This window comes from Puma concolor, chromosome E2 (assembly GCF_028749965.1).
Source record: "Puma concolor isolate L17-30 chromosome E2, mPumCon1.1.hap2, whole genome shotgun sequence".
Lineage (NCBI taxonomy): Eukaryota > Metazoa > Chordata > Mammalia > Carnivora > Felidae > Puma > Puma concolor.
In genome coordinates this window covers 48,738,932-48,765,898 of record NC_141681.1, presented here as the reverse complement: position 1 = coordinate 48,765,898, position 26,967 = coordinate 48,738,932, and the positions used below count along the sequence as shown (strand labels likewise).

Sequence of the window (26,967 nt, the reverse complement as noted above, 5' to 3'; positions counted from 1 at the left end):
CGCACGTGCAAAACAGTACAAACCCGTAAGTATACAGCGGGATGAATTTTCACCAGTTGAACACACCCGTGCCACCAGCTCCCAGACCAAGAAACATTTCCAGCCCCCCTCCCCCAAGCTCCTCTTTTCAGGCCATGCCCCCTCCCCTCAAGGTCACCATCATTCTGACTTCTGACTGCATCACTGACTGCATCCACTGCATCGATGGGTTTTTTTCCTGCCTTGAATTTTATGTAAATGGAGTCAGAAAATACATTCTCATTAGTGCCTGGCTTTTTCCACTCGACACTGTGAAATTCAGTCTCCTTAGCACGGGTAGTTATAGGGTGTTCTCACTGCAGATTTCGTTGTGTGACTATGCCCAGTTTATTTATCCATTCTCCGTTGGTAATGAGGGAGTGAGCCAAGTGGTAAGAGTCCTCCAGGCAGACAGAAAAGTCGGTGCAAAGGTCCTGAGGTGAGAACACGTCTGGTATTTTAGAAGAACAACAAGGAGATCCCTGTGACTAGAGAGGAGCAAACAAGGGTTGGGGGGTGGGGGGTGGGGGGGAGAGATGAGGTCAGACAGGGAAAAAGAAGCAGATGGTGAAAAGACTTATGGGCCACGGTGTTGAGTCTGGCTTTTACTCTGAGTGAAATAGAGCCAAGGGAACGTTCTGAGCAGGGGAGGGACTTGATCTGCCTTGGGGACTCAGAATCCCTCTGTGTGAGGGAAGAGAGCCCAGGGACAGGGGCGGGAGAGGAAGCCCAGGGAGGAGGAGGAGGGGGAACGGAGCCAGGGTGGGTAGAAGCAGTGGAGGCAGGCAGAAGTGTTTAAACTCAGAATACATTCTTGTGCATGTGATTAGGGATATATTTTATTGACGTCTACCACCTTATTTTGTGATTCTGTTGTCCTCATTTTTGCAATGAGTTCCACCCCCTCTCATTTAGGCTTCTTTAAAGTGGTTGCATATTTGGTTTGGTTTTGTCTTATGTTGTCTTTCTCTCCCTTTTCTCTCCACTAGCTTGCAATCTATGCATCATTTGTATTTTTTTTTTTAGTAGTAATCCTTGAAATTTTACCATGCACCCTTTTTAAAAATTTTTTTTGAACATTTACTTATTACTGAGAGACAGAGAGAGACAGACCGTTAGCAGGGGAGGGGCAGAGAGAGAGGGGGAGACGCAGATTCTGAAGCAGGCTCCGGGCTCTGAGCTGTCAGCACAGAGCCCGACGCAGGGCTCGAACTCACAAACGGAGAAATCATGACCCGAGCCCAAGTCGGACGCTCAACCGACTGAGCCCCCCAGGCGCCCCTACCATGCACACTTTATAAAATCAGGTCTGACGTTCAATTGAGAGTTTAATCGTTGGGGCGCCTAGGTGGCTCAGTAAGTTAATTGCCTGACTCTGAGTTTCTGCTCAGGTCGTGATATCAACAGTTTGTGGGTTCAAGCCCTGCGTGGGGCTTCGTGCTGACAGTGTGGAGCTGCCCTTGGGATTCTCTCTCCCTCTCTTTGCCCCTTCTCGCTCTCTTTCAAAATAAACTTTTTTTAGAAAATAGTTTAATCAGTATACCAGACACTGCTTGGATCATGAGCCCCGTGTGCGGACCGAAGGTGTGTTCACTGGTGATTGTGTGAGCATCGGCCACTAGGGGGCAAGGGCGACTTGGGATGTGCCGGCGCTCAGTGACCGTCAGGGGCCGCTGCTGCTCTCCTCCCGTGAGCGCGGTGACCACCTGGACTGTTTCCCTCTGGACATTCCAGACGAGAATGCATTGGTTCCCGATTTGGGCCAAGGGCCTCACAGCACCGAGGCTGAGGATTAGTACAGGGGATGTAGGCAGGGTAAAGGCTAGATCCTTGATACACGTTGCAGGCCCCGGGGGGGGGGGGGGGGGGGGGAGGGAGAGGGATAGTTGGGGTTCTCAAACCCACCCCACCCCACTCCCAGGATGCTGAAATTCGACCTCAAAGTTTTCCAGCACTGTTGGTCACCCCTGTCCCCATTCCTGGGACATTTATACAGGAAGGTGGTCATGGGAGGAAATGGGATGCCCGTGGGCTTCCCGGCAGAGGTGCTGGAGGGAATGAGAATAAGGGAATTGCCTACGTTTGTTTGTGTTTTTCTGCTGTGAATGTCCAGAGCTTCAACAGATTCTCAAAGGGACCTAGAACCCCAAACACAGACTGTTTAGAACTCTATCTCTTCCTCCAGGAAGCCTTCCCTGATGTTCTCTCAGACTCATGAAGTGCTTCCTCTGGGTACCGACGGCCTCAGATCTTCCCCTCTGGGCCCTGACCCCTCTACCTTTGCCTTCCCTGTCCCAGAATAGATTGTCACGTCTGGAAATGTGTCTATGTCCCTCACTGCAGCTCCATGAAGGCAGGGACCAGGGATTTCTTAAGGCACCAAAAATGTCACCATCACATTGTTCAACGCAGGGACTGACAGACTGAAAAAAAAAAAAAAAGGCATTTGAAAGATATCTTCTGGGGTACCTGGGTGGCTCAGTCAGTTAAGCGTCTGACTTCTGCTCAGGTCATGATCTTGCAGTTCATAAGTTCTGGCAATGTGTTGGGCTCTGTGCTGACAGCTCAGAGCCTGGAGCCTGCTTCGGACTCTGCATCTCCCCCTCTCTCTCTGCTCCTCCCCTGCTCATGTTCTGTCTCTCTCGAAAACAAATAAACATTAAATTTTTTAAGATATCTGCCTTCCTGGGGCGCCTGGGTGGCGCAGTCGGTTAAGCGTCCGACTTCAGCCAGGTCACGATCTCGCGGTCCGTGAGTTCGAGCCCCGCGTCGGGCTCTGGGCTGATGGCTCAGAGCCTGGAGCCTGTTTCCGATTCTGTGTCTCCCTCTCTCTCTGCCCCTCCCCCGTTCATGCTCTGTCTCTCTCTGTCCCCAAAATAAATAAACGTTGAAAAAAAAATTAAAAAAAAAAAAAGATATCTGCCTTCCTTAACTCTAGACCTTTGCAGATGTTGTTCCTTCCACCTGGAACACCCCCTCCACTGCTTTATCTGGTTCATCTCACATCACTGGGACATCTCTCCTCCTCCAGGAACCCTTGCTAGTTCCCACCCTCTAAGGCCGGGTTAAAGTTTGCTTGTGTCCCCAATTTACTACAAAGCAGATATTATATAGAAAATATTTGTTGAGTGACTGAATGAATGAAAGGTAAGTGTTTGGGCAGGGTTACCTCCAGTATCAGCTGGAGTGTCACTTCTAGACCTCTTTTGTAGAGTTTTTTTCCCCCTTTTTGATGACTTTATTGAGTTATAATTCATGTACCATACAACTCACCCATTAAAGTGGTTTTAGTACAGTCTTGTGCAGCCATCACCCCTTTGGTGGAGCTTTGAGCCCCTTCTAGCCTGAAACCCCTCCCATCAGGTGCTCCGCTAGGTATTTCTCACTGTCCTGTTGAAGGGGATATAGTCTGCCTTCCTCCCTCACCCTGGGAGGGAGATCAGGTAAAGAACGAGATCTGGCCATCTGACCTTGCCATCTGACCAGCCACAGGGCTCAGCATTTAACCCAGAGGCCCATGGTTATGCTAATATCATGGAGGATTTGCTACGTGCCAGGTGCCGTTCTAAGTGCTTGACATACAGAACGATTCATTTACCTGCCACCAACACGCCTGAAGAGTAGGCACTATTAGTATGATCCTCCGTGTGGCACCAGGGGCTCTTGGGAATCTGACCCTTCCTGAAGCTCCAGACGTGAGCAGGGGTTCAGGTCAAGAAGGAGCCCCTGTACCCCATTTACACTGCTTGAAATGCACTTGGTGTGGTACAGCTGGTGGCTCGTGGGCTAGATAAGAGCCACAGGGTGGTTTTCAAAAATATATTATTTAAAACAGGGAAGTTTCCTTCTCTCTTCCACCCACCCATCCCGGCCCTTAAACAGAATATCCCTGATTATGTATCCTCACCTTTGTACTTTGGTTTTCTTATCCTGCACCTGCTCCCCTAACATCATTTGCCTGAAGCATTTGACTTTGAGACTGTAACACTAATAGGTGGGTGAAGAATGACTCAGATACAGGCTTTTGTTTTGTTTTGTTTCAGTGCCAAAGAGTCCTTCCACTCCCATCCACTCCCAACCTTTCCCCGTACCCTGAGCTTGTGCCTCTCCAGGCCGTTTTTGTTCTTTTTTGGGGGGAGGAGGATTTTGGACACTCCCCCTGCCCCCACAGCCCCCCCCCCCCCCACTATGATCAGGAAATAGGCAGGGGCCACTAGGGTAGGGCGGTCTGGTCTTTACGGGACACTTGACCATCACACACACACACAGCTCATTCTCACTCCCATATGGGCCTGCACAGGCCACCCACCAGGACTGCCACTCCCTGTCCTGCCACAGCACAAACTTAGCTGGAGGCCCAGGTCTCTGTTCATCCCTCCAGGGACTCCTGCCCCCCATGTCTCCCAAGTCCCATTTGTCCCAGAACAGCTTTTTAATTCTTTGGGCAGTATGGAAATCTGGGGTCCCCTCTAGCTGAGGAAAGAGGCAGCGCCCTGAGCAGCGTCTGAGGCCACCCTTCCCATCCCCTTCCGGGGTCCCACATGGGGAAAAGATCTCTCTCGAGATTAGAGAGATAACAAAACAGAGAGGTAGGAAAAGAGAAAGAGAAACAGAGACTAGGTCCCCGCGTCATAGAGCATCGGGCAGAGAAAATGAAATAGACAAGCGATAGGAAACAGAGATAAAGAGAGAAACGGACATAGGAGAAAGACTAAGCGACAGAGGCACGGAAATTAAGAGCCAGACACGGAGTCCAGGATGGGAAGAGGATGTAATTTAGTGGCTCAGAGAACAAACTCTGGAGCCAGACTTTCGGAAACATAGACTGGCAGAGGCAGAAGGTACAAAATAGGTGTTTTTTTAATTGAAACTTTTCATAAAAAGTAGAGGGAACGTGAAGGGCGCCGTGGGCTAGTCCCGGGCCCCCGCAGCGTCGGTAGGAGTTGCTGAGGGTGGCAGGAGCAGCGAAGGGCATCCCTCCTCCCATTGGTTCGTGCGTCCTTCCTCTCCGACCACTCGGGCTCCCCGTGCTCATGCGCGCAAGCGGGCGGGAGAGTGCGCGGCAGGGAGCCGCGTGCGCAGGCGCGGAGCAAACAGCCTGGGACCTCCGGGGCTCAGGCCCGCGGCCGGGCGGGCGCGCAGTGGTGCGGCTGGTGCGTGGGCGCGAACCCTGGGCGGCAGATGCAGCGGAAGGAGCCATCGGTGTTGACGCAGCGTGCGTTGACGCAGAGCGGGGAGGCCGCCTCGGCCTCGTCACACTCGTTGATGTCTGCAGAAGGAGATACAAGGATCTCTGCTCAGGGCCGGGGACCCTGGAGCCGGCTTATCTGGCCCCTGGGGGTCCAGGGGTTCAAGGGGTGCTGAGCCTCCTGCTTGAAGTTGAATCCAATCACTACCACCTGCCGGCTGTGTGAGCATGGGCAAGTGGCTTAACATCTCTGAGACTCAGCTTTGTGTTCTATAAGATGGGTATGGTAGGGCCTATGTCACTAGGATTTTGGTAGGAAAATAATACTGATAATGATATCACAACAATTAATGCTTACTCGATGCCAGGCATTGTTTAAAGCACATAATGTGTATTTATCCAACTAATAACCCTGAGGTAGGTAGTGATTCTGTTTTCATATGGGCAAACTGAGACGCAGCCTGGGGAAGCTCCTTGCCCAGTATCACACAACAAGCCCACATTCTGCCCAGTTCTCAGAGTGCCCAGTCCCCTGCTATTTTTTGGCTGTGAGTCCTTGGGGGACTCAGTTCTCTTTTCTGAACCTTGGTTTACACATAGGCCTCAGTCTCATTGTATTTCAGTATTAATGATGTTCACAACTCTATGACATGGATTCTACAACTTAAGCTCATTTTTCAGATGAGAAAAACTAAAAAAAGGGACGGTGACCTGTCCCAGGGTCACACAGCAAGTTGCTGGACTGAGCCTGAGGTCTGTCCGACTCCCCCAGAGTCCTTGATTGTAACCACTTTGCTTTACTACTGCCTGAACTAGGCAAACATGATTCATATAAGACGGGAGCTCTCCAAAGCGGTCAAGTTGCCCACGGTAGCACTGGGACTCCCTAGCAATCACACCTGCGGGATTCTACAGGATTCTTCAATCCTGCTTCCAGCCCAGCCCCCGGCCCGGAGGTCAAGCTCTGCTTTTCTCGAAGCCTGACCTCGCCTTCTTCAGGCACATCCCATCCCTGCGCGGGATGCACTTCCTGCTTCCCCTGGTCGGGCCCGACCCCTTGACGTCCCTGACACCTCCCGCCCCCCCCCAACCTCCGGTCAGGGCTTCCACCCTAGCCCCGCACAAGCTGGCCCTGGCCGCCTCTCACCGACGCAGGTCATGCGGGTCGTGTCCAGGCGGTAGCCACTGAAGCAGTCGCAGGTGAAGCCCTCGGGGACGCGCACGCAGCGGCCGTGGGCGCAGCCATCCAAGATCCCGCACTCCTCCGCCTCCAGTCCCTCGTAGGGCCCAGACAGCGCGCCTGCGGAGAATGCGGGGCTCCTTGGTTAGGGGTCTCTGCCTTCTATATCTTAAACCCCCAACGGGGAGGGGGGCGGTGCGCGTCCCTGGCCGGATATCCTCTTCTGAACCGTGAGTCCTGTTCGCGGGCTGTGGGGGGCGCCGTGGGGCCAGGTTTCCCTAGCACTGCTCCCCATCACTTTCCTCCTGTCCTCAGCTCCTTGGTCTGCAGGTATGTTTCTGTCCCTCGTCATCGCTGCTCTCTGACGCTCTCTCCTACTGTATCTGTGTTCTCCCATCTCTCTGAGCCAACCCCCGACCCCAGCTTCTCTTTGTTTCTGGATCGCCCGCAGTGCTCACCAGCATAGCTTCCACCTTCAGGTGACTCCTCAGGCTCTGGGAAGGAGCCACGCGTGTCGCGGGACCGATAGCGCCAGCGGGTTCCCGGGCCGGGTGGTGCCGCAGCCTCAGATTCACCATATGGGCCACCGTCGTCCTCAAAGTCGGGCATGTCATAGGGTGGTGCTCCGTAGGGGGCCTCTCGGCGGGCGAAAGGCCCAGGAGGTGGTGGGTAGGGGTCGTAGGGTAGCACGGGTGGCGGGTACAGCTCGGGCCCGTAGGGAAGGCCCTGGTAGGGTGGACCTAGGTCAGGGCCATATTCGTAAGGGAGTCCAAAGCCACCTGGCCGCGGGGGGCCATATGCAGGGGGGCGCAGCACATTGCACAGGGCCTCGAAGTCATCTGTGAATAGGAGCCAAGCCTCGTGGTTAGCCCTCAGAACCCACCATTCATGTTCCCTGGCTGGAAAGAGGAGCCCAGAAGAGAGGAGAGGAGGACGACCTTGGGCTGAGGCATGGGAGGGACTTCAAATGAGGGGGCTGGGATTGCAGGGCCCCATAGGGTTTGTGGAGGCAGGATTAGGGCTGAGGGTTGTGACTGGGATTCCATGGTGCTGGGATTGAGAGTACTAAGTACTGGGACTAGGAATCAGGGTCCAAGTGCTGGAATAGGGAGGACCCATGGGATATTGGACTAGAGGCCTAGAGAAATTGGATGGGGGTGTTTTAGGAACCAGAACTGGGGAGTCCCAGGACTGTTACTGGGGTGCTCAGGGGCCAGGGTGCATACGGAGGGGATCTGAGCCATGGGACCTGGAGGTCTGAGGACCAAGGATCAGGGTTTTGGGCCTGGACTGAGTTCCCATGGGCTAAAGATTGGGGGACTCAGGAGTTCCAAGAGCCAAGATTTGGGGGATCTCTGGGGTTGTGGGTTGGGGTCTTAGGCACCTGGAAGTGAGTGTCCAATACATTAAGACTCGGAGGTCTGTGAGCTCTGACCAGGTAGTTTGTGGGCCAGGACGGTGTGTCTGAACAACTGGTATTTGAGGTCTAAAGGTCCAGGATTTGGCGGGGTGGGGGGTGGGTGTCTCATGGGATGTCTTGGCCTCTGAGTATGACCCAGGCAGGTCGTAGTACCTGAGTCCTGGGCGGGGCAGAGGGCACAGTCCATGCCCCAGGCCTCGCCATAGAGGCAGCAGCACTCTGTGTAGGTGGCCTGGCGATCCAGCCGAGGGCGACTGCACACGAGGTCAGCCCCCACTTCCTGCCAGCACACTCCCAGATTGTCATCTGAGGGCAGAGACAGCATGCATCAGGGTGGGACAGGCAGGATAGGACCCTCCCAAATTCTTGGCCATCTCCTGTGCTGGAGCAGCCCAGCTACCCAGTGCCTAACACCAGACGCTTCTCCTCAGCTGTGATCTGACTCCCAGAAGGCCTCTGAGCTAGCTCCAGGGGAGTATGCGCTTGGTCTGGCATGAGGCAGTCACATAGGAGGAGAAAGCGGGGGTGTGGGGAGGGGGGATGTAGACACAGGAAGTGGAAGGAGAAGAGAGTTTGGGTCATTGGGCAAAAAGAAAGGACCCAAAGAGATAGAGACAAACACATCGAAAGAGTCAGAGAATCCAAGAACAGGAAAGTAAAGATGGAGAGAGAGACGAAAAGGAACAGACCCCTAGAAACAAAGACAGACCCAGAGAGTGGCAGAAATTCAGAGAAAAACCTAAAGACAGAAACCCCAGAGAGGTGGAAGGAGACAGAGGCACACAGGGAAATAATAAGAGGAAGCACGGCTTTGGCACTTTGTAAGATCAGGTCCCATAACGGTCCTGAAAATGAAATTCCTCACAGCCACCCTGTAAGGTAGTCCACCCAAGGTGACAGAAGGAAGCTGCGGCCAAGAGGCGATAAGCAACGTGCAGGTACACACGGCCAGCAAGTGCCAGGCTCCTCCGGAACCTTGGCTTTAGAGCAAATCCCCGACACCAGCCCAGCCAGCCCAGCTGTGGTGGCAGAGTCAGACACCGAAAGTAAATAGGGCGTGGGGGGCGTGGCCGAGCACGTGCGCGGGGGGCGTGGCCTGGGCGTGGGGCTGAGCCCGGAGAGCGAGGGGCGGGGCGGGGCGGGCCCGGGGGCGGAGCGGGGCTACCGAGGCTCTGGCTCTCGTTAGAGACGCAGCGGCGCCGGGAGCCGTCCAGCACCAGTGGGGGCTCGCAGGTGCAGTGATAAGAGCCCACGGTGTTGACGCAGCTGCCGCCTTCACACGCCGGCTCCTCGTCTGCGCACTCGTCATTATCTAGGGAGGCATGGAGGGAGTGGTCAGGAAGTAGCCCTCTACCCTTTCCCACTTCCCCAGCGCGTTGACAGCCTGATAGATGGAGTCTAGACTTCGGGGAGGACTTCTGCTGGCGGTGGCGACATTCCAGAGAGGCGCTGGCTTGGTAGAGGGTTGGGAGGGGGTGGGGGTGGAACTGGGGGGGAGGTGGGGGGAGGCAGGCGAAGCTCGTACCGACGCACTCCAGTCGCTGGGCATGGTAGTAGTAGCCGTTGCTGCAGTAACATGAGTAGCCTGGGGCCGTGTTCACGCACACGCCGCTCTTGCACACCTGGTCTCGGAAGAGCTGACACTCGTCCACGTCTGCGGGAAGGAGGGTCAGAGGTGCGCCCCACACCAAGAGAGATGGGGCGGGGGTGTGGGGCGGCTGGATGGGGGGAATGTGTGATTCTGAGGCTTGACCGGGGAAAGAGAGAGACCGAAAGGTGGCGACAGAGACCCAGAGGTAGAGATCTGGAAAGGTGGAGATAGGCGAGGGGGCGGGGTAGAGACAGAGAAAAAGGATGGGAGATAGAGGTGAAGAAAACAGAGAGGGTGAGATGGAGCTGGGCCTGGGGGCTGAGGGTGAGTGGGGCTTGAAGTCTCAGCTTACCCCTCCTGAGGCTCAGGTCTCCACTGGGTGCCAGGTAGCCCCGGCCATGGGGGCACAATGACTGATACTCAGCTGCACAGAGAGACAAAGCTGAGCCCAGACACCCTGGCCTGGGCCCCTGCCCTGCACCCTGGGCTTGCTCCCGCCCATCTATCTCAGGGCTTACTCCTGCCCCCTGCTCACCCACGTTTTCAGGCCCCGTGCCTGTTTGTGCCCACCTCTCAGCCTCACGCCCGCCTGGCTGGCAGCTTACTCTTGCCCGTACGGTACCAGTGCCCCAGCCCATGTCCAAATGTGTCCTCTGTCCCAGTCGCATGCCTGCCTATTTCTACCCAAACCCTCAGCCCTATGTCCACCCAGGAGCCCATGCCCACCTGTCTCCGTGCTGGGGCACTGCTGGATGCGGCAGCCGCTGCCCCAGCCCTCACCCACGGTACAGCAGCACTCCTGCCATGTCACATTCCGTGCCAGGATGTTGTCACATGCATCGGGAGCTGCTGTGTCAAAGTAGCACTCGCGGCGCCCGCTGCCCGCGGGGCCCTGCCTAGGTGGGCTGGGCCGGCGGGGTGGGGAAGGCGGAGGTGGCCTGGCAGGCAGACCTGGGCTGGCAGGTGCCTGGGGCTGTGAGCCCGGGAATGTGCCTGGAGAAACAAGGGGCTTTAGCCCAGCCAGCATGGGCTGAGCCTCCCACCCCCATGTTACAGACGAGGAAACTGAGGCCCCCAAACGGAGGCTGAACCAGACGCCACACCTCTCACCATCTGTCCTCGTTTCTCCCATTCTCACCTCCTGTCATTTTGGCACCTCACACCCTCCCAGGTGTCTGGCCCATTATCCCAGCTGCAGTGTGGGATGGGGTGGGGGGATTCCTCTGGCCTCCTGGCTACCTTCTGGGTCCTCACATCCAATGTGTCCCCAGCTGGCCTCAGAGTCTTTGTCCCCGAACCTAGGCTTGGACCTGGACACCTCCCCTCCCCCGCCCCCCCCCCCCCCCCCCCCCCCAGGCAGCCCACAGCCTCTCCACTTGGCCTCTCGCCTCCTGCCACCACCCTCCCCTCCCCTCTCATGGCCCCTGCCTTGGTCCAGTCTTCTCCTCTCCTGCCCAGGTCCCTGCCCTGGATGCTCCCTAGGCTCCCAGCCCCTAGTGTCACCCCCTCCAGCCCACCTGCACATGGCAGCCAGATTCTGATTATCCCCCTCTCCCACCCAAAACCCTCCCACGGTGCCACAGTGCCCTCAGGAAAGGCCAGCCCCCTGAGAGGGTAAATCAGTGTGATCTAGCACTGCATCCTTCTGCGGCCTCACTTCTCCCCACCCCTTCCCGTGCTGTGTCCAGCATGCCACCCTGAACTTATTTTTGTTCCTCAAACATGGCAGGTCCTCTCTTGCCTTGCCAGGCCTTTGCCCTTGCTGTGTCCTCTGCCCAGAATGCCCTCCCTCACCCACATCACCTGGCTTATTTCTACTCTTCCTCCTGCTCTCAGTTCAGACCTCCCCTCCTATAGGAAGCTCTCCCTTCCCTCTCCAGCTGGGGTAGGCTCCTCCTCTGGATTCCCATAATCCCCCAGCCTTTCCCCATCACAGCCTTGTTCCTTCTGGCCTGAGCTTCCTCCTTCCAGCCCTGATTTCTCTGGTTGTCACTCTCTGGTGATATCTCTGCCTTCTCCCACTGGACTGTGAGCTCCTTAAGGAAAGAGTGGTCTCTCCTGATCACTACCATGTCTCTGGTACCTAGAATAAGGCCTAAACACAGTGGATGCCCTGTGAACATTTGTTGAAAGAAGGAATCTGGTAGAGTCAGGGACAGGGCTGATCCCGGTCCCACCGCCCATGTTAACCCACGTGTTCTGAATTTTTTATTGTTCTTTAAAACAACATTTAACTGATGGCAGCCTGCCCATGCCGGGAATGGTTAGACCACGTCATTTTTCTGTGAGCCCTGAAGCCATCAGTTAAACAGACATATCAGTCTTACCAGCAGAAGTTCGTGGGGGAACACAACGTCCAGTCATAGGGTCAAACTCCTCAGGGCTGGTGGGACAGACACACAGGAAGGAGCCTTCAACATTCTCGCAGAGGGCAGCTCCACACACACCCTGTAGTGTTTCACATTCATTCACATCTGTGAGCAAGAGACAGAGGGGAAGGAGAGTCAATGGTTGTAGGTGTCTGTGATTCCAAAGCTCTAAAAGTCTGAGCTTTCAAATAGAAGGGTATTCTTCATGACCCAGACCCCATCATCCACTTATCTTCTGGTGACAGACCCTGAATTTTCCTTGGGAGCCCTCTGTCCCTCCATTTTCAACTCACGTATTTATAAGTAGGGTTAAATCTACTCTGAGGGGTGGGCACAAGTTCCAGGCTTGGCCAACCAGATTACTGCATTTCTCTGGTTCAGAGAGATAGGCGGTGACTAAACTGGGCCAATCAAAGCTAGTTCTGGGACTTTTGGTAGAACTACCAAGAAAGAGCCTCCCTCGTTAGCCCTAGGGTTGCCAAGCTGAGGATATGAGCCCAGAGATGCCAGGGCCTTCTTTGTCACTCTGAAAAGAGTCTGCCTGAGCAGAAATACAACACGGGAAAGCAGAGGTGAGAGGGAGAGACAGCTAGCCTTGTTAGAATTCCTGGATCCAACTATGTCCAAAGTTCAAACATATTCCAGGACTTCACCATTTTAATTTTTTTCAAAGAAACCAAGCTTGTGTGCTTGTCAAATGTAATGAATATATCATTAAGATTCATGCAGTTCACTGTATATAAGTTGAACCTCAGATAAAAAATATCTGTAGGGGCACCTGGGTGGCTCAGTCTGTTAAGTATGTGACTTGAGGGGCACCTGAGTGGCTCAGTCAGTTAAGCGTCTGACTTCAACTTAAGTCATGATCTCACGGTCTGTGAGTTCGAACCCCGCAGCAGGCTCTGTGCTGACAGCTCAGAGCCTGGAGCCTGCTTCAGATTCTGTGTCTCCCTCTCTCTCTGCCCCTCTCCCACTCATACTCTGTCTCTCTCTCTCAAAAATAAAATTTAAAAAAAACATTAAAAAAAATTTTTTAAGTATCTGACTTGAGCTTAGGTCATGATCTCACAGTTCATGGGTTCAAGCCCCACATTGGGCTCTGTGCTGACAGCTCAGAGCCTAGAACCTGCTTTGCATTCTGTGTCTCCTTCTCTCTTTGCCCCTCCCCTGCCTCTCTCTGTGTCTCTCTCTCTCAAAAATAAACATTAAAAAAATCTGTAAATGCCTACTGAAATCTGGTTAGTGCTAAGTTAGAACTTAGGGAGACGTGCATTGATGGCTGCAATTTACCTTTAAACTTATCCCAGAAATAAGATGGATTACAGATACATGAGGAAATAAGGATAATAAAATAATGATAATGGAATATACGTGGTGTGCAGAAATTCATTCTACAGGGTTTTCAATTTTCTGCATGTTTAGAAATTTTCCTCAGGGGCACCTGGGGGGCTCAGTTGGTTGGGTGTCTGACTTCAGCTCAGGTCATGATCTCACAGTTCATGAGTTCGAGCCCCACGTCAGGCTCTGTGCTGACAGCTTGGAGCCTGGAGCCTGCTTTGGATTCTGTGTCTCCCTCTTCTCTGCCCCTCCCCTACTTGTGTGTGTTCTCTTTTTCTCAAAAATAAACAAACATTAAAAAAATTTGGGGGGTGCCTGGGTGGATCAGTCCATTAAGCGTCTGACTTCAGCTCAGGTCATGATCTCATGGTTTGTGAGTTTGAGTCCCGCGTCAGGCTCTGTGCAGACAGCTCAGAGCCTGGAGCCTGTTTCAGATTCTGTCTCCCTCTCTCTCTCCTCCTCTCCCACTCATACTCTGTCTCTCTCTCAAAAATAAATAGCCATTTAAAAAAATTTTTTTAATGTTAAAAAAAAGAAATTTTCCTCACAAAATGTTGGGAAAAAAGAAAATATTTCTGTGTACTTAAGATCAGTGTCCATTAAAAAAAAAAGATTAGTGTGCATTTTACAGACTTTATGCACATATTTTTTTAGGCCCTCCCAAAACAAGATCTGAACGAACAGGGTTTCTGTTGCTTGCAACCAGAAGAGTCCTGACAAGGGAAATGCTGTATATTCCAGAGTCTAAATTCTACAACCCGAACGTGTCAGTTCATATCTGTTCACACACTAAGTGTGAACTCACATTTGTTCAGGTCTACAGAGAGGAGCAGGGCCTGACCCACCTCTTCCCCACCCTCTGCCCCCCCCCAACCCCCCGAGCCCCGTACCCACGCAGTGACGCCCGTCCCTGGCCCCCTCGTATCCCTGGTCACAGAGGCACTGGAAAGAGCCTGGCAGGTTCTGGCACACGGCGTGGGCCCCGCAGAAGGACCGATTCCGGCATTCGTCCACATCTGCAACCACCAGACAGTCAGGCCATTGCTGGGCTTTCCATGCCCTCCACATCTCACCCAGTGCCTGATGGACACCCACCCTGGCATCCGCCCCCTGGCGTGGGCTGATAGCCAGGGTCACAGGCTGGTGTGCAGCGGTAGGAGCCGGGGGTGTTCTCACAGCGCTGGGCTCCGCAAATCGCTGAGCCATATTCTTGGCATTCATCCACGTCTGGAAAAGAGTAAGGTGGGGGGAGGGGAGTCACAGGCCTGGATTCACAAGTTCCTGATGCCGCTTCCGGTTCCCATGATTGAGAAGTCCCTATAAATCCGGTGTTCTAGGAGTCTGAGCTTCTGAAGTGTTGAGACTCTTTTAAGGTCTCATCGCCATTTCTCACGTAGTCCAAACATGGGCCCATCTCAGGGCCTTTGCACTTGCTGTTTCCTCTGTCAGGAACACTCTTCCCTCAGTTATCTGCATGGCTCCCTCTTTAACTTCACTCAAGTGTCTAGGTCAAGCTCTCCTAGTACCCCTTCCCCCACTGCCCTATCATCTGTGTCCATTTATCATGTTTTATTTTCCTTTTTTTTTTTTTTTTTAAAGTAGGCTTCATACCCAGCGTGGAGCCCAACATGGGGCTTGAACTCACGACCCTGAGATCAAGACCTGAGCTGAGATCAAGAGTTAGCTGCTTAGGGGTGCCTGGGTGGCTCAGTCGGTTAAGTGTCCGACTTTGGCTCAGGTCATGATCTCACAGTTTGTGGGTTTGAGCCCCACATCAGGCTCTGTGCTGACAGCTCGGAGCCGGGAGCCTGCTTCAAATTCTGTGTCTCCCTCTCTCTCTGCCCCTTCCCACGCTCAAAATGAATAAATGTAAAAAATAAAATAGCTGCTTAACCAGCTGAGCCACCCAGACACCTATTTCCCTTCTTAAAGTTGACATTATATTAATATGTCAAAAATATCCATGTAATTTTTAACATGCCAACTGTCACCTCCCTAGACTATAACCTCCAAAATGCAGGGACTTGTGTCTGTCTTGTTCCCCCCTGTAACCCCAGGGTATAGAACCATGCCTACACACAGTGTGTGCCCCCAAACTGTTTGCTGAATGAAGCTTGAATTTATTTACATACTTACTGTCTGTCTCTCCCTCCCCCCACTCCTACTCCCCCACCGTCAGCTCCGTGAGGGCATTGATTTTGTTTGGCTCATTGCCACTGTCTGGCACACAGTAGGTGCTTAATGAATTCCTGCAGAATGAACGAACGAAGTCCCCTGAAACTAGGCTTCCACGGATCAGAGTTCTGGCAGCCAGAGAGCCAAAGATAGCCCACAGTCATTTCATCTGCTCCCCAAAATGTTGACCCACACACTATGCAAGAACAAATCTTTCCATTAGCCCCAGCCTCCTGTCTCATCAGTACCCCGCTGGGGCCTGGTGGGGAAACAGGGCAGGGGGGTTGGGAAGGGAGGGAGGAGGGTGTGGGGGAAGGCATAAGGAATGAGAAGGGCAGGCAAGGGCTGGGACTGGAAGGGGTGGGCGGACACGTTTGGGGCGGGGCAGGGGCACTGGAGAAGTCTGAAGAATGGGGGAAAGCACAGAATCCGGAGAGACTTGGAATAGAGCTTGGGAGGTGGGGTTTAAACGGGCAAGGCCCAGCATGGTGGAACCTGGGGAATTTTGAACTGGGAAAGGATGGGCCCAGGACAGCCCCCGGCCGGGCCCCTGTCAGTGACCGGGAGGGCAGCTGGAAGTAGAGGGAGTGGTGGAAGGTGAAAGAAGGCAGGCTTAAGGGACCCAGAGAGAAAGAAACCCACTGGAAGCTGTGGAGGCGCTAACAGTTCTTCCTGGAGGAGGTGTCTTGCTGGGGTCTAGCCTAAAATGTGCACTGAGCTAGAGGAGCAGAGAGGGCTGCTTCTGGAAGTGAGGCTTGGCCTGGTATCTGGTAGGAGTGTCTCCCCTCCCCTCCACCCCCATTTCCCACCTCACCTCCAGGGGAAAATGCAAGGACACCCTGGTGGCTTATTTCCACCACAGAGATGGGGACACAGTTAAATGCATTGGTTGACGGCTCCTTCCCTCCCCTCAAGTCCGGAAGGCAGGGTGCTCCTCCTCCATCCCCAAGGGAGCTCATTCCAGCAACTAGTTCTAGAGACAGGAGCGGGGAAGGAGAGTAGTCTCACCGTCACAGGTGCCCTCAGGTCCCGCGTGGTAGCCAGGGTCGCAGTCTCGGACACAGCGGTAGGAGCCAGGGGAATTCTCACAACGCTGGGACCCGCACAGGGCCGGGCCCCGCTCTCGACATTCGTCTATGTCTGAGAAAGGAGGCAGAGCAGTCAGATGCGGGTAACAGGGGAGGCTGGGAGGCAAATAAGAACAGGTGGGGGGAGTTAAGGAAGGGAGAGGAGAGTCAGAAGCGGGGAAGGGAGGAAGCAGTGGAGGGGAGGCAAATGGCAGAGCAGGAGAGGCAAGGGGCAGGGATCAGGCCGGGCAGGCGCCTCTCACCCAGGCAGGAGGCGAGGTCTGGGCCGGCGCGATGTCCGGGAGGACACACGCACTCGAAGGAGCCGTCGGTGTTGGTACAGACGCCGCTCTGGCAGAGGTCCTCCTCGCTGCACTCGTCCACGTCTGCAGGACAGTGTCCGAAACCGCGGACCACCTCCTCGGCTTACCATTCTCGGGCAAGCCCCTCCACCGCCCTTGCCCCGCCTCTCTGGCTGAGGTCTCCCCTTCTTCCCACCCCCCTCCGCCCCCAGCCTGCCTTAGGCTCCTCCTTTCCCTGAAAGCCCCACCCCTCCGACGCGTTCAGGCCCCGTCCTTTCCAATCACCGAGCAGTTTATCCCGACTCCGCCTTTCCCCCTCCAAACCCCTCCCCTCCCTGGCCGACGCCAAGAGGCTCCACAAGCCCCGCTTTGACGCTTTGAGACCTCAGTCCAAAACGTCAGGCGCCGCCTCCGCCCTCTCCCCGTCCCGGTTTTCTGGGTGAAAGCCCACCCTTTCCCGGTCCAGGCCCAGCCTGGGTACGGACCGAGGCAAGAGGCTCCGCGGGGTCCGGGCCGGTAGCCGGGGGCACAAGTGCAGGCAAAGGAGCCGTCGGTGTTGAGGCACTCGCCGTGGGGAAAACAAAAGTCTCCCTCTAAGCACTCGTTCACATCTAGGGTATGGGAGAAATAGGGCTGCGGGGTCCTGGCCCAGGAAGCATCAACTCCGCCCCTAGCCACACCCCAGAGGGCGGGTTTCTAAGCCCCACCCACATCCTTTTAGTCGAGCTTCTACCTCCCCATCAGGCTTTGTCCAGGAGCCCGGACCCCACCCCCAGGTTCTCCGGTCCTCTCGCCGCCCTCTCCCCACCCTGCCCACCTGCGCAGGGCCCAGGCCGACCCGACGGCGCCCGGTAGCCCGGCGCGCAGCTGCAGCGGAAGGAGCCATCGGTGTTGGTGCAGTGGCCATGGGGGCCGCAGGAGGCACCCGAACTGCACTCGTCCACATCTGTGGGAACAGGGGTTTCAGAAAGGGTCTGGTTTGAGGCGCCTGGGTGGTTCAGTCGGTTAAGCATCCGACTTCAGTTCAGGTCATGATCTCACAGTCCGTGAGTTCAAGCCCCTCGTAGGGCTCTGTGCTGACAGCTCAGAGCCTGGAGCCTGCTTCAGATTCTGTGTCTCCCTCTCTCTCTCTCTGCCCCTCCCCTGCTCATGCTCTGTCTCTGTCTCAACAAAAAAGGGAGGGAGGGGTCTGGTTTAGGGACGCTGGATGGATCCTCTTGTGGCAGAGGGCTCTAGAGAAGTTGGTGGGTAGTGTCTTGAGTTGGATATGAGCTGAAAGATCCATAGCAGGAGCAGGTTGGAGAGACCAAGATTCCCTGATTCTGGCGACCATAACTGGGGGTCTTGTAGGTCAGGTTTTCTGGCAACTCCCTGTGCCAGGATCCTGGAGTCAGTGAAGGGACTCTGGATGAGGACTGGGGTCAGAAATTAATTAGGGTAAGAGGTCAGGTATTATAAACCAAGATGATTGGATGGCATTCTGTTAAATCAGGGGTTAGAGTCAGTGACTGGAATCTGAGACCAATTCAGGTCAGGGGTAACAGTCAGAGCCCAGAATTCTGCCTCTAGTCAGGGGTCAGGGTCAGGGATCATGAACCCAATACGCCAGGGAAGGTATTCTGAGAATGGGCAGGGTCAATGAAAGAGACAAGATCAAAGGTCACAGAGAGTCAAGGGTTATGGTCAGGAGTTACGGTTAGGTCAAATGTCATGGTCAAGTTTAGGAGTCACAGGTCACATTCAGGGTCAAGGGACAGTCAGGATCAGAAGGGTTACAATTGCTATCAGGGTTGTAGGGAGAGTTTATCAGTAGGGGTAATGGTTAGGTTCAAATGTCACAGACAGGTTGAGGGTTCAGGGGCCACAGAATCAGAAGTCACATTCAGAGTCAAGGGTGGTGGTCCAGGCCAGGACTTGCAATATGGGTCAGAGGCCCATAATCTAGGTCAAGAGTCACAATCAGACTCTGAGGGTCAGGGTCCAGAGGATTGAGGTCCAGGTCAGGAGATAATGGGCCAGGTCAGGGGTCACGGTGCAGGTCTAAGGTCATAGCCAGGGCTTGGTCTCACCAGTGCATCGGCCATGGTGTAGGTGGTGACCAGCAGGACAGGCTCTGCACTGGAAGGAGCCAGGTGAGTTCACACACTCCTGTCCAGGACATGCCAGATGATTCTCACACTCATCCACATCTGGGGGGCAGGGGAGAAGGTGGCCTTGAAGGAGCAGCCCAAAGCCCCCCTCCCCCATCCACATGCCTCCCTCCCTCCCCGGCCTCACCCTCGCACTCAGAGCCGGCAGCGTTGGGTTGGAAGCCGGTGGGACAGACACACTGGAAGCCACCTTCTGTGTTCTCACACCGGCCATAGGCACAGGGCGGGGGGCTACGGGCACACTCGTCCACATCTGGGGCAGAGGGGACCAGTGGGGCTGAGAAAGGGGCCTAGACCCAAACATCTCCATTGCCATCACCACCTACCCCAACATTGCAGTCTGGAGGCAGTCTCTTGGACTTTGCCCAGGCTCATCCCATCTCCCAGGAGAACAGATTCCTTCCCTGTTTCCCCAGGGAAGGTCTCTCCAGCTGCCAGGGTGAAGCTAGGGCACCACCTCCTGCATGTTGCCCTCCCCATGTCAGTTGTCCCCTCCCTAGGGTTCCCACAAGCACAAAAGTATCATTCCAAAAGGGAGGCGGAAGGGAGAGCACCCTCATATTTGCAGAAAGGGGAGAAGACTTGAATCAGACCCTCCCCACCCTCTCAGTACTCCTCTGCCCCTGTCCTCCATCACCAAGCCCCATTACTCTGCCTCTCTGACCCCAACCATGTCTCTTTCCAGTCCCCACAGCAAATGGGGGTGGAGTGGGCTTGTATTCGGCACCCTCACCTTGGCACGGGGCCCCCGGTCCTTGGGAGCGGAAGCCAGCAGGGCAGGCACAGTGGAAGGAGCCAGCCGTGTTGTCACAGCGGCCTGGCCCGCAGGGCGGTGGCTCTTGGGCACACTCATCCACATCTTCTTCACACGCCGAGCCCCGGAAGCCAGCCGGGCAAACACAGCGGAAAGAGCCAGACAGGTTCTCACAGACCCCTCTGCCACAAAGGCCTGGGCTCTGCGTGCACTCGTCCACATCTGCCCGGGGCAAGGGGCCCAGAGTCACACCTTTATGTCCCCCACCCCGTGCTCCCCTCTGCCTCCCTGACCTCCATCAGTCTGCCTCCTTGTCTGTCTCGTTCTGCCCCCCATTCCCCATTATTCAAATTCTCCACCCTACATCCCTCTACCTGTTCAATCCCCAAGCTTCCTGTCCGCCTCCTAGAACTCTAGTCAGCATCAGTCGGCTTCTTTCTGTCCTGTTCTCCATAACTCTACCCCCTTCCCCCAGAACTGACATCTCTCTCCATCCTCCAGCCTCTCCATCCTCAATGACTCAGCTTTTCTGTTTTCGATCACTTGGCCTCTCCGTCCCCGTGTCACTGTGTCTCTACAGCCATCAGGCTAGGTGTCTGGTTCTCAGAACTTGCCCCCTCCCCCCGCCCCGTCTCGCAGCAATCAGCCTTCCCCTGCCTCTTGCTCAGTTTCTCCATCCCTCATCACTGCCACTCTACCCTTCCCCGCACATCCCCTTCCCCTCTGTCCCTGTCAGTTCCTCACCCTGGCAGCCGGCTCCGTGGGGAGCAGCCTGGTACCCAGCGGGGCACACGCACAAGAAGCTGCCTGGAGTGTTCTCGCAGCGCCCGCGGTCACACGGCGGCGGCACGCGGTGGCACTCGTCCACGTCTGTAGTCACAAACCCGGAGGTTCAGACTGGGGCAGACACTCCCCCTCACGGCCCCCACGCCCGCCCTCCGAGGGCTCTGGGAGGATGGAAGGAGGGGAGGGCAGGGGCGGAGCCAGACTTGGGCCTGGGCCCAACTGAGGAGCGAGCCAGGGACAGTCAGGGACAGTAAGGAGAGCAAGGAATGGGTAGGATTGAGGCGTAGGCGGACGGGGGGGGGGGGGGGGGGGGCGGGGCAGGTGAGAAGGAAGGGCAAGATGAGGACTGGGGAGCCGGGTAGGGCAGAGGCGGAGAGGGGAACCGTGAGGGGGGGGCAATTTGGGAAAGGCAGGATCTGGGCAGGGCAATGGAGGGAAGGGCGGCTATGGGGACCGAACCAAGGGAGGGCAGAAGCGAGGCAAGGGGCGTTTAGAGTACTGGGCCCAGGTGCGGCAGGTTAGGAATCAGGAGTCAGGTGCTAGGTTGCCGCGGTTGTAGAACAGGGGCGGGGCCTGAGGGAGGGCGGGAGCTAGTTGGGAATATGGTGGGGGCGGGGCCAAGGGAGGAGCGCAGCGGGACAGGGTTGGGGAGAGAAGTCGGCTACAGCGGGGACCCGCCCCGTCGGGAAAAGCCGGCTGGGCGGGGAAGAAGCCGTGGTGGGGCCGAAGGGAGAGCTGGAGCGGGTCTGGGGGCGGGACCGGGAGCGTGGGGAAGCGTGGGAGGGCGGGAACTGCTGGAGGGAGACCCGGGCAGGGGTGGAGCCTGGAGCTGGGCAGGGCGGATTTCTCACCCAAGCACTCCGTAGCCCGCGGGCCGGCTCGGAAGCCCGGGCCGCACACGCAATGGAAGCTGCCTGGCGTGTTTTCACAGCGCCCGGGGGCACAGGGCGGGGGCACGCGGCGGCATTCGTCCACGTCTGAGGGCCAGGAAGGGGCTGGTCAGGAGGAGGTTGGCAGAGATTCCCCGCCCCGCCTCCGTCCACCCTCTCTGTCGGGCTCACCGACGCAGTGTGTGCCCTGCGGGCTGAGCCGGAAACCCGAATCGCACGCGCAGGTGTAGCCACTGGGCCGGGGGATGCAGCGTCCTGGGCCGCAGACCTGGGGATTGCGCTGACACACGCCCGCAGAGGGACCTGGGGAGTCCAGTCAGCCAGGGTTCCCCCATCTCTGAATCCTCTGTCCCTTTCACCCCCGTACAATTCCTTCAGACGCTCTGCCTAAGACACCCTCATGTCTGTCCCTCCCCACCCCTCTTCCACCTCTGATCCTCCGCTCCTTTATTATGGGACTTCTCATCAGATCCTCTGCCTGAATTCCCCTTATTGCCACCCCCAAAGTCTCCATTTCTGAATATTTGCTTTCCGGTCCTCTGACCGAGATACGTTCTTAGTGCCCTCTGTGTGAAAAACAACTGTCCAACATTAACTCAGCACTTACTATGTGGCAGACTCTTCAGGGATAGTTCAATGAATCCTCACAATGATCCTCATTTTACAGATAAGGACACTGAGGCTCAGAGAGGTTAAATGACTTGTGCAATCAAGTGAGAACTTGAACCCAGGCCTGTCTGACACCAGCTCCTAATGTTACCCAACACTCAGCTCTCCAAATCTTTCTCTCTTCCCACAAATTCCTTAAGTCCTCTGGCTGTAACATCCCTAACCTGGAATGTTCACCTTGGAGCTCCCCGCTAGAACCCCCACCTGTGATACCCCCATTGATGCCCTCGATCCCCTCTACTGCACCTGATTCGGGGATCTCAGGACCAGACCAGGCAGGAATGCTGGGCAGGGGAAGCTCAGGGCCTGGCCTTGGCTCAAGTCGGGGTTCTGGACGGTGTGTGGGCAGAAAGCCTGGTTAAAAAAAAAAAAACAAAAACAAAAAAAAAACAAAGGAATATCAATGAATGGAGAGCTGGATTTGGGTGTCCCCCTCCTTATGAGGCTAGGGCAGCCCCTCAGAGATGACACCTCTTCCTCCAGAAGCCAGCTCACCTGTGGGTGGCCGAGAGGTGGAGGGTGGAGCCCGGTGGCTGAGGGACACTCGGGGTGGCTCCTGGCCCAGGGGTCTGGTGTTGTAGCGGAGGTCAGAGGCCGAGTAGTGGTAGCCAGGGCCAGCTGGACAGATCTCCCGAAAACCCTCTAGGAACAAGAAAGGGAGGGAGAGGGGCAGAGAGAGGGCATGAAAGCAGGAAGGAATGAGACAGAAGAGGAATCTAGAATCTGGCCTTGACTGGGGGCAAGGCTTGGCCTGGGTGTGTGTCAGGGGTTTGGGTTGGATGTTGGTTTGGGGTGGTACACTGGCCACAGAATGGGACGTCCCTGAGGGTATGAGTGGGACCAAGGATGTTTTTTCCTATTTGGGAGAGTGACAGGGACAGGGGTTGAGGGTGGGATCTGCTTTGGTTTGTTGAAGGGTCTGGTTTTTAGGTAGAAGCTACACTGCCAGGGGACTGTCTCTGGGAAGGGCATATCTGGGGTGGGGACGGAGCTTAGACTGAAGGCAGGATCTCTGGAACTCCAGACTTGGCCAAAGCTTGGGGACAGGGTTGGGCAGGCAGCATACCTCAAGGGCTAGGGGTAGTCAAGGCTGGGGTTGATGCGAAGGGGTTTGTCTCAGGGGTGGGTGGGGGTGGCCAAAGGTGAGGTGGAACCCTGGTGGAGTCCACTCTGGGGATCTGAGGGCCTGGGGCACCTAGGGTGGGCACCGCGTTTAGTCAAGTCTAGAAATAGGCCGGGCAGGAGGCTGCTCACCTGAGCCAAAAGGTGGGCAGAGCTGGCAGCCTCGACCCCAGGCTTTGCCCACGCGGCTGCAGCAGCAGATCTGCTTGGTGATATTGCGCAGAATGGGCAGGGAGCAGCCACCGTCGCGGAGGACGCGGAAGCAGGGCCCTTTGGCCTCTGAGATCACGTGCTGGGCTGGGGGTGGGGGAGGAAATTCTTCAGGGCGGGCTTTCGACTATAGGGAACGGTGGAACGGTGGGGGCGAAGGGATCTGGGAGACAGGAGGATGGTCCCCGGGAGGGGTTGGTGGGTGTAAAGGCCATTCAAAAGAAGTCTGTAAAGGCCATTCAGGAGAGGTGAGGGGTCTGGAGGTGTGAGAAAGGTTTAGGGCCTGAGGGGGCAATGGGAGAATCTGAGAAGGATCTCAAGGTCTGCAGAAGGTCTGGTGGTCGAGGGAGAGGAAGGGATTTGGGGGCCTGAGAAAAGCTAAAGGAAGTCTGAAGATCGGAAGGGATATGGATCTAAAAGTTTGAGGGGTTCTTAGAGGGGCTGAAGAAGGTCCAAGGAGTCTGAGAGTATGTAAGAATCCGAGACGTTCTGGGGAGGGGGGGTGTCTAATAAGAGTGACTGGGGGGACCCGGGAGTCTGGGGGGGGATCGTGGGAGTCTAAGGCAATTAAAGACCCCGGGGGTGCTCTGCTATGGGGTCTGAGGGCCTGGCGGACAGGCGGGCAATCCAGCCTCAACCCTCTCCCGTGGCTCACAGATGCAGCTGCTGCGGGACGAGTCGTGCAGGAAGCCGTCCGGACACACGCACGTGTACCCACCGTGCGTGTTTGCACACTCCCCGTGCTGGCAGCGCCCGCCGTTCGCGCACTCATCCACATCTAGGAGGAATGCCGTGGGCTCAGGGGCATCAGGGATGGGAGCTCCCTGCCAGCCCGGCTCGTAGAGCCAAGCCCTTCCCACTCCTGCCCCCGCTCACCTTGGCAGGACCCATTAACCCTTTCAAAGCCGGTTGGACACGGTCCATCTGGGGTGCCCACTCGGTCGGAAATGCCTGTGGAGAGAAGAGAGGGGTGGGCCAGGGGCGGGCGGAGCCAAAATAGATGGGCGGGGACAAAAGAGGGATGGGAGAGATTAAAAGATGAGTGTGGCTTGAGTGCAAGGTGAGCCTGAGATAAGCCGTCTGGCAGAAGGCAACGTGGGAGGTTCCAGAAATTTATGAGTGGGGCCATGGTATAAATGTGGGGTGAGAACAGAGTAAACAAAGTCAGAAAGTGGAGTGGGCGGTACCAGAGCGGTATGGATAGATCTAGACTGGAAATGATCCCCACAACAGGGTACGTGTGGTTAGAATTTGTGAACAGGGTTTGTCTATGGGCAGGGTACCAGGAGCCACGGGGTTATCACCTCTCCCCAGCTCCAAGCACCTCAGGGACGTCCTGGGACTTACCCAGGTGCTCCGAGCATGCCTGACAGTCGTGAACGCCCCAGGCCAAGCCGGCCCCTCTGCAGCACACCTCCTGCGTCCGGAGCCCGGGCAGCGGGGACGCACACTGTGGGAAAAGTGTTGGGTGAGCGCGCCCCCGCGTGGTGGCACGCTCCGGGCCCCTCCCCACCCGCCTCTGCTCACTTCGCCTCCGCGCAGCTCTCGAAAGCAGTAACCGAAGCCCGAGGCATCCGAATAGCTGTCCTCGCGCGGCGCACTCTGTGCCAGCACCGTGTAGGGCGCCGCCGCCTCCGCCCGCGCCGCCGCCTCCGCCCGTGCCACTGCCTCGGCGTCCGCCTCCTCCCAAGAGCCGGACACACGCTCCACCTGGTGCACCACCACGGACGCCTCCTGCGGGTGCTCCACGTGGACGCTCACCATGGACGCCACGCCTGGAGGGAGGCACGGCGGGGCAAAGGGGTGTCTACACCCCAGTTCTTACGGAATGGGACTAGGAATGGGCGGAAGGGCGCACTGGAGAAGGGTACTTAGGGGAAGGCAGGAAAGATGGGGGTCAGAGAAACGGCGAGGTAGTGGACAGAGGGATCAGAGGGGACCCTGGCCGCGCCCTCCTCACCGTGCTCGTCGTCGCGGTGGTTGGCCAGTGGCATGGTGTACACCGAGCGGGTGAGACCTGGCATGGCTGGGGCCGGTGGCCGGGCGCCTGAGGAATGCAGCTGGCAGAATTTGCCAGCGAAGTCCGGGGGACAGAGGCAGCGGTCAGGCTTCACGCACACACCGCCGTTGTGACAGATCAAGGGACACAGGACTGGGGGGGAGGGGGAGGAGAGAGGCTAACTCAGTCCCTAACGTTGTCACCTAGTGGTTGTAAGCCGCTCCGCCTTGAGCTGTCCTGTGTCACCCCCACCCACCCAGACCACCTGCATTGGCTCGGTCCGGTCTTACAGCCCTCTGGTATAGCTCCTCCCACTGGGTCAGTTCACCACGCCCTCCCGCTCTTCACTTTCAGGTCACTCCGCCCTTCCTCTCGAGTCCCACTTTGAGGTCGAGTCCACCGTGTTCCAGCCCCACCCAGGCAGCGCTGTCCCCGCCCATTGGCTCAGCCGCGACCACTCAAGTTCTTTCCTTAGCACTTAGCCCCGCCCATCTTTTCACCAGGCTGGATTTTTTGCTGTTCTAGCTACGCAGACCCGGCGCCGGTCTCTTCCATTGCCTAAATCAACGTTTTGGCCACCCCCTAACACCACTCCCCTTTCCCAACTCTGTCTCTTTAGCATTCTAGGCACGCGCACATTCCTTCTGGCCAGGTCCACGAGACTCAATCTCCGCCCACTGGCTATGCCTCGCCTTCTAAGAGCCTTGCCCACATTACCTTCTACCCCCGGGATTCTAAAGCTCGCCTATCTAGGTGTTTAACCTGCTGCCTTTAGCCCCGCCCACCTTCCTTTCCTCACGCGGATTTCCCCGGGCTCTCGGGCTCACGCTCCTCCCGCCCCACCTCCTCGGCTATCTGGGCGTCCTAGCCCCACCCACCACGCTTTGTCTCCGCCCACCTCCCCTCCGGCTCCCGCTCCAGAGTTCTAGCTCTGCCTTCCCGCCTCCTGTCGCCCGGGGGCGGGGCCGCGACGGGAACGCGCCTCCTCTCCCCTCTGCGCGCCCTCGCTGGGCCCCAGGCCACCTCTGGGCGGGGCTCTGCCAGCTGTGCGGCGGGGTAAACAAAGAGAGGGGTGCGGCGGGGGTAGGGCGGCGGCTCCGCATTCCGGACCCTTGGGGAGCCCCGAGCCCGCTGAGCCAAAGAAGGCCGGACGTATCCTGCGAGGGCACCCCCTCCCTTTCTCCCCCGGGGCTGCAGAGAACAGCTGGAGACAGCTGTGCGGAGGGGAGGAAGGGGGCAGGCGGCTGGGGCCGTCCAGGAAGGCGTGTGTGGGATTCTGAGCCACACACTGGAGACAGGGAAAGCGTAGAGGGAGCCCCTTCAATTTAGAAGGGTAAAGAGACTGGACTCCTGGAAGGAGATCAGATAGAGTGCAGTACTCTGGGATTCAAAGATGGCTTAAGGTTTCTAGAATGGAAAGAGAGCCTAGCTCAGAAGAAACCGAAGCTCCCTTTCGACAGAAGAAGTCCGTTAAATCCTTTGGGGAAGTTGCCCAGGAAACAGGACTCTAGTGCCTTCTAGGGGACAGCTAGTTTGAGGGTGCTGAGAAAAGGATTTACATGGAGAAATGGGATTCCCTGGGAGTCCCCAGCACACAAGAGCCTCAATTGTCTGAGAAGATTCTTAAGATACTGTGGATCTCACATCCCCTCTCAACTAAGGGATTAGGTGCCCAAGTCTTTGGATGAATGGCTGCCTAGGGGGGCAGTCACAGTATCTGTGGAGAGTCTTCTTGTGAG

The 26,967-nt window shown here is 56.4% G+C and overlaps 1 protein-coding gene across 3 annotated transcripts in view; it reads right to left on the bottom strand.

Annotated features, from left to right (window-relative positions):
* Nucleotides 1-4,860: 4,860 nt before the first annotated feature.
* Nucleotides 4,861-26,967, bottom strand: part of LTBP4 (latent transforming growth factor beta binding protein 4) — a 28,397-nt gene continuing 6,290 nt past the window's right edge. For all 3 annotated transcript variants that reach the window (XM_086689807.1, XM_086689808.1, XM_086689809.1), the window contains 29 exons: nucleotides 25,190-25,381; nucleotides 24,757-25,004; nucleotides 24,577-24,679; nucleotides 24,106-24,180; nucleotides 23,885-24,007; nucleotides 23,152-23,316; nucleotides 22,393-22,539; nucleotides 22,144-22,251; nucleotides 21,400-21,531; nucleotides 21,190-21,315; nucleotides 20,297-20,422; nucleotides 19,532-19,774; nucleotides 18,926-19,051; nucleotides 18,718-18,837; nucleotides 17,466-17,594; nucleotides 17,134-17,259; nucleotides 16,610-16,732; nucleotides 16,288-16,419; nucleotides 14,200-14,331; nucleotides 13,995-14,120; nucleotides 11,725-11,871; nucleotides 10,124-10,390; nucleotides 9,750-9,821; nucleotides 9,332-9,460; nucleotides 8,972-9,118; nucleotides 7,960-8,112; nucleotides 6,845-7,225; nucleotides 6,354-6,506; nucleotides 4,861-5,287 (listed from right to left, as the gene is read on the bottom strand). In XM_086689807.1, coding sequence (XP_086545933.1) covers nucleotides 5,133-5,287; nucleotides 6,354-6,506; nucleotides 6,845-7,225; nucleotides 7,960-8,112; nucleotides 8,972-9,118; nucleotides 9,332-9,460; nucleotides 9,750-9,821; nucleotides 10,124-10,390; nucleotides 11,725-11,871; nucleotides 13,995-14,120; nucleotides 14,200-14,331; nucleotides 16,288-16,419; nucleotides 16,610-16,732; nucleotides 17,134-17,259; nucleotides 17,466-17,594; nucleotides 18,718-18,837; nucleotides 18,926-19,051; nucleotides 19,532-19,774; nucleotides 20,297-20,422; nucleotides 21,190-21,315; nucleotides 21,400-21,531; nucleotides 22,144-22,251; nucleotides 22,393-22,539; nucleotides 23,152-23,316; nucleotides 23,885-24,007; nucleotides 24,106-24,180; nucleotides 24,577-24,679; nucleotides 24,757-25,004; nucleotides 25,190-25,381 — 4,406 coding nt within the window. In that variant the 3' untranslated portion in view covers nucleotides 4,861-5,132. The remainder of the gene's footprint in view (nucleotides 5,288-6,353; nucleotides 6,507-6,844; nucleotides 7,226-7,959; nucleotides 8,113-8,971; nucleotides 9,119-9,331; nucleotides 9,461-9,749; nucleotides 9,822-10,123; nucleotides 10,391-11,724; nucleotides 11,872-13,994; nucleotides 14,121-14,199; nucleotides 14,332-16,287; nucleotides 16,420-16,609; nucleotides 16,733-17,133; nucleotides 17,260-17,465; nucleotides 17,595-18,717; nucleotides 18,838-18,925; nucleotides 19,052-19,531; nucleotides 19,775-20,296; nucleotides 20,423-21,189; nucleotides 21,316-21,399; nucleotides 21,532-22,143; nucleotides 22,252-22,392; nucleotides 22,540-23,151; nucleotides 23,317-23,884; nucleotides 24,008-24,105; nucleotides 24,181-24,576; nucleotides 24,680-24,756; nucleotides 25,005-25,189; nucleotides 25,382-26,967) is intronic.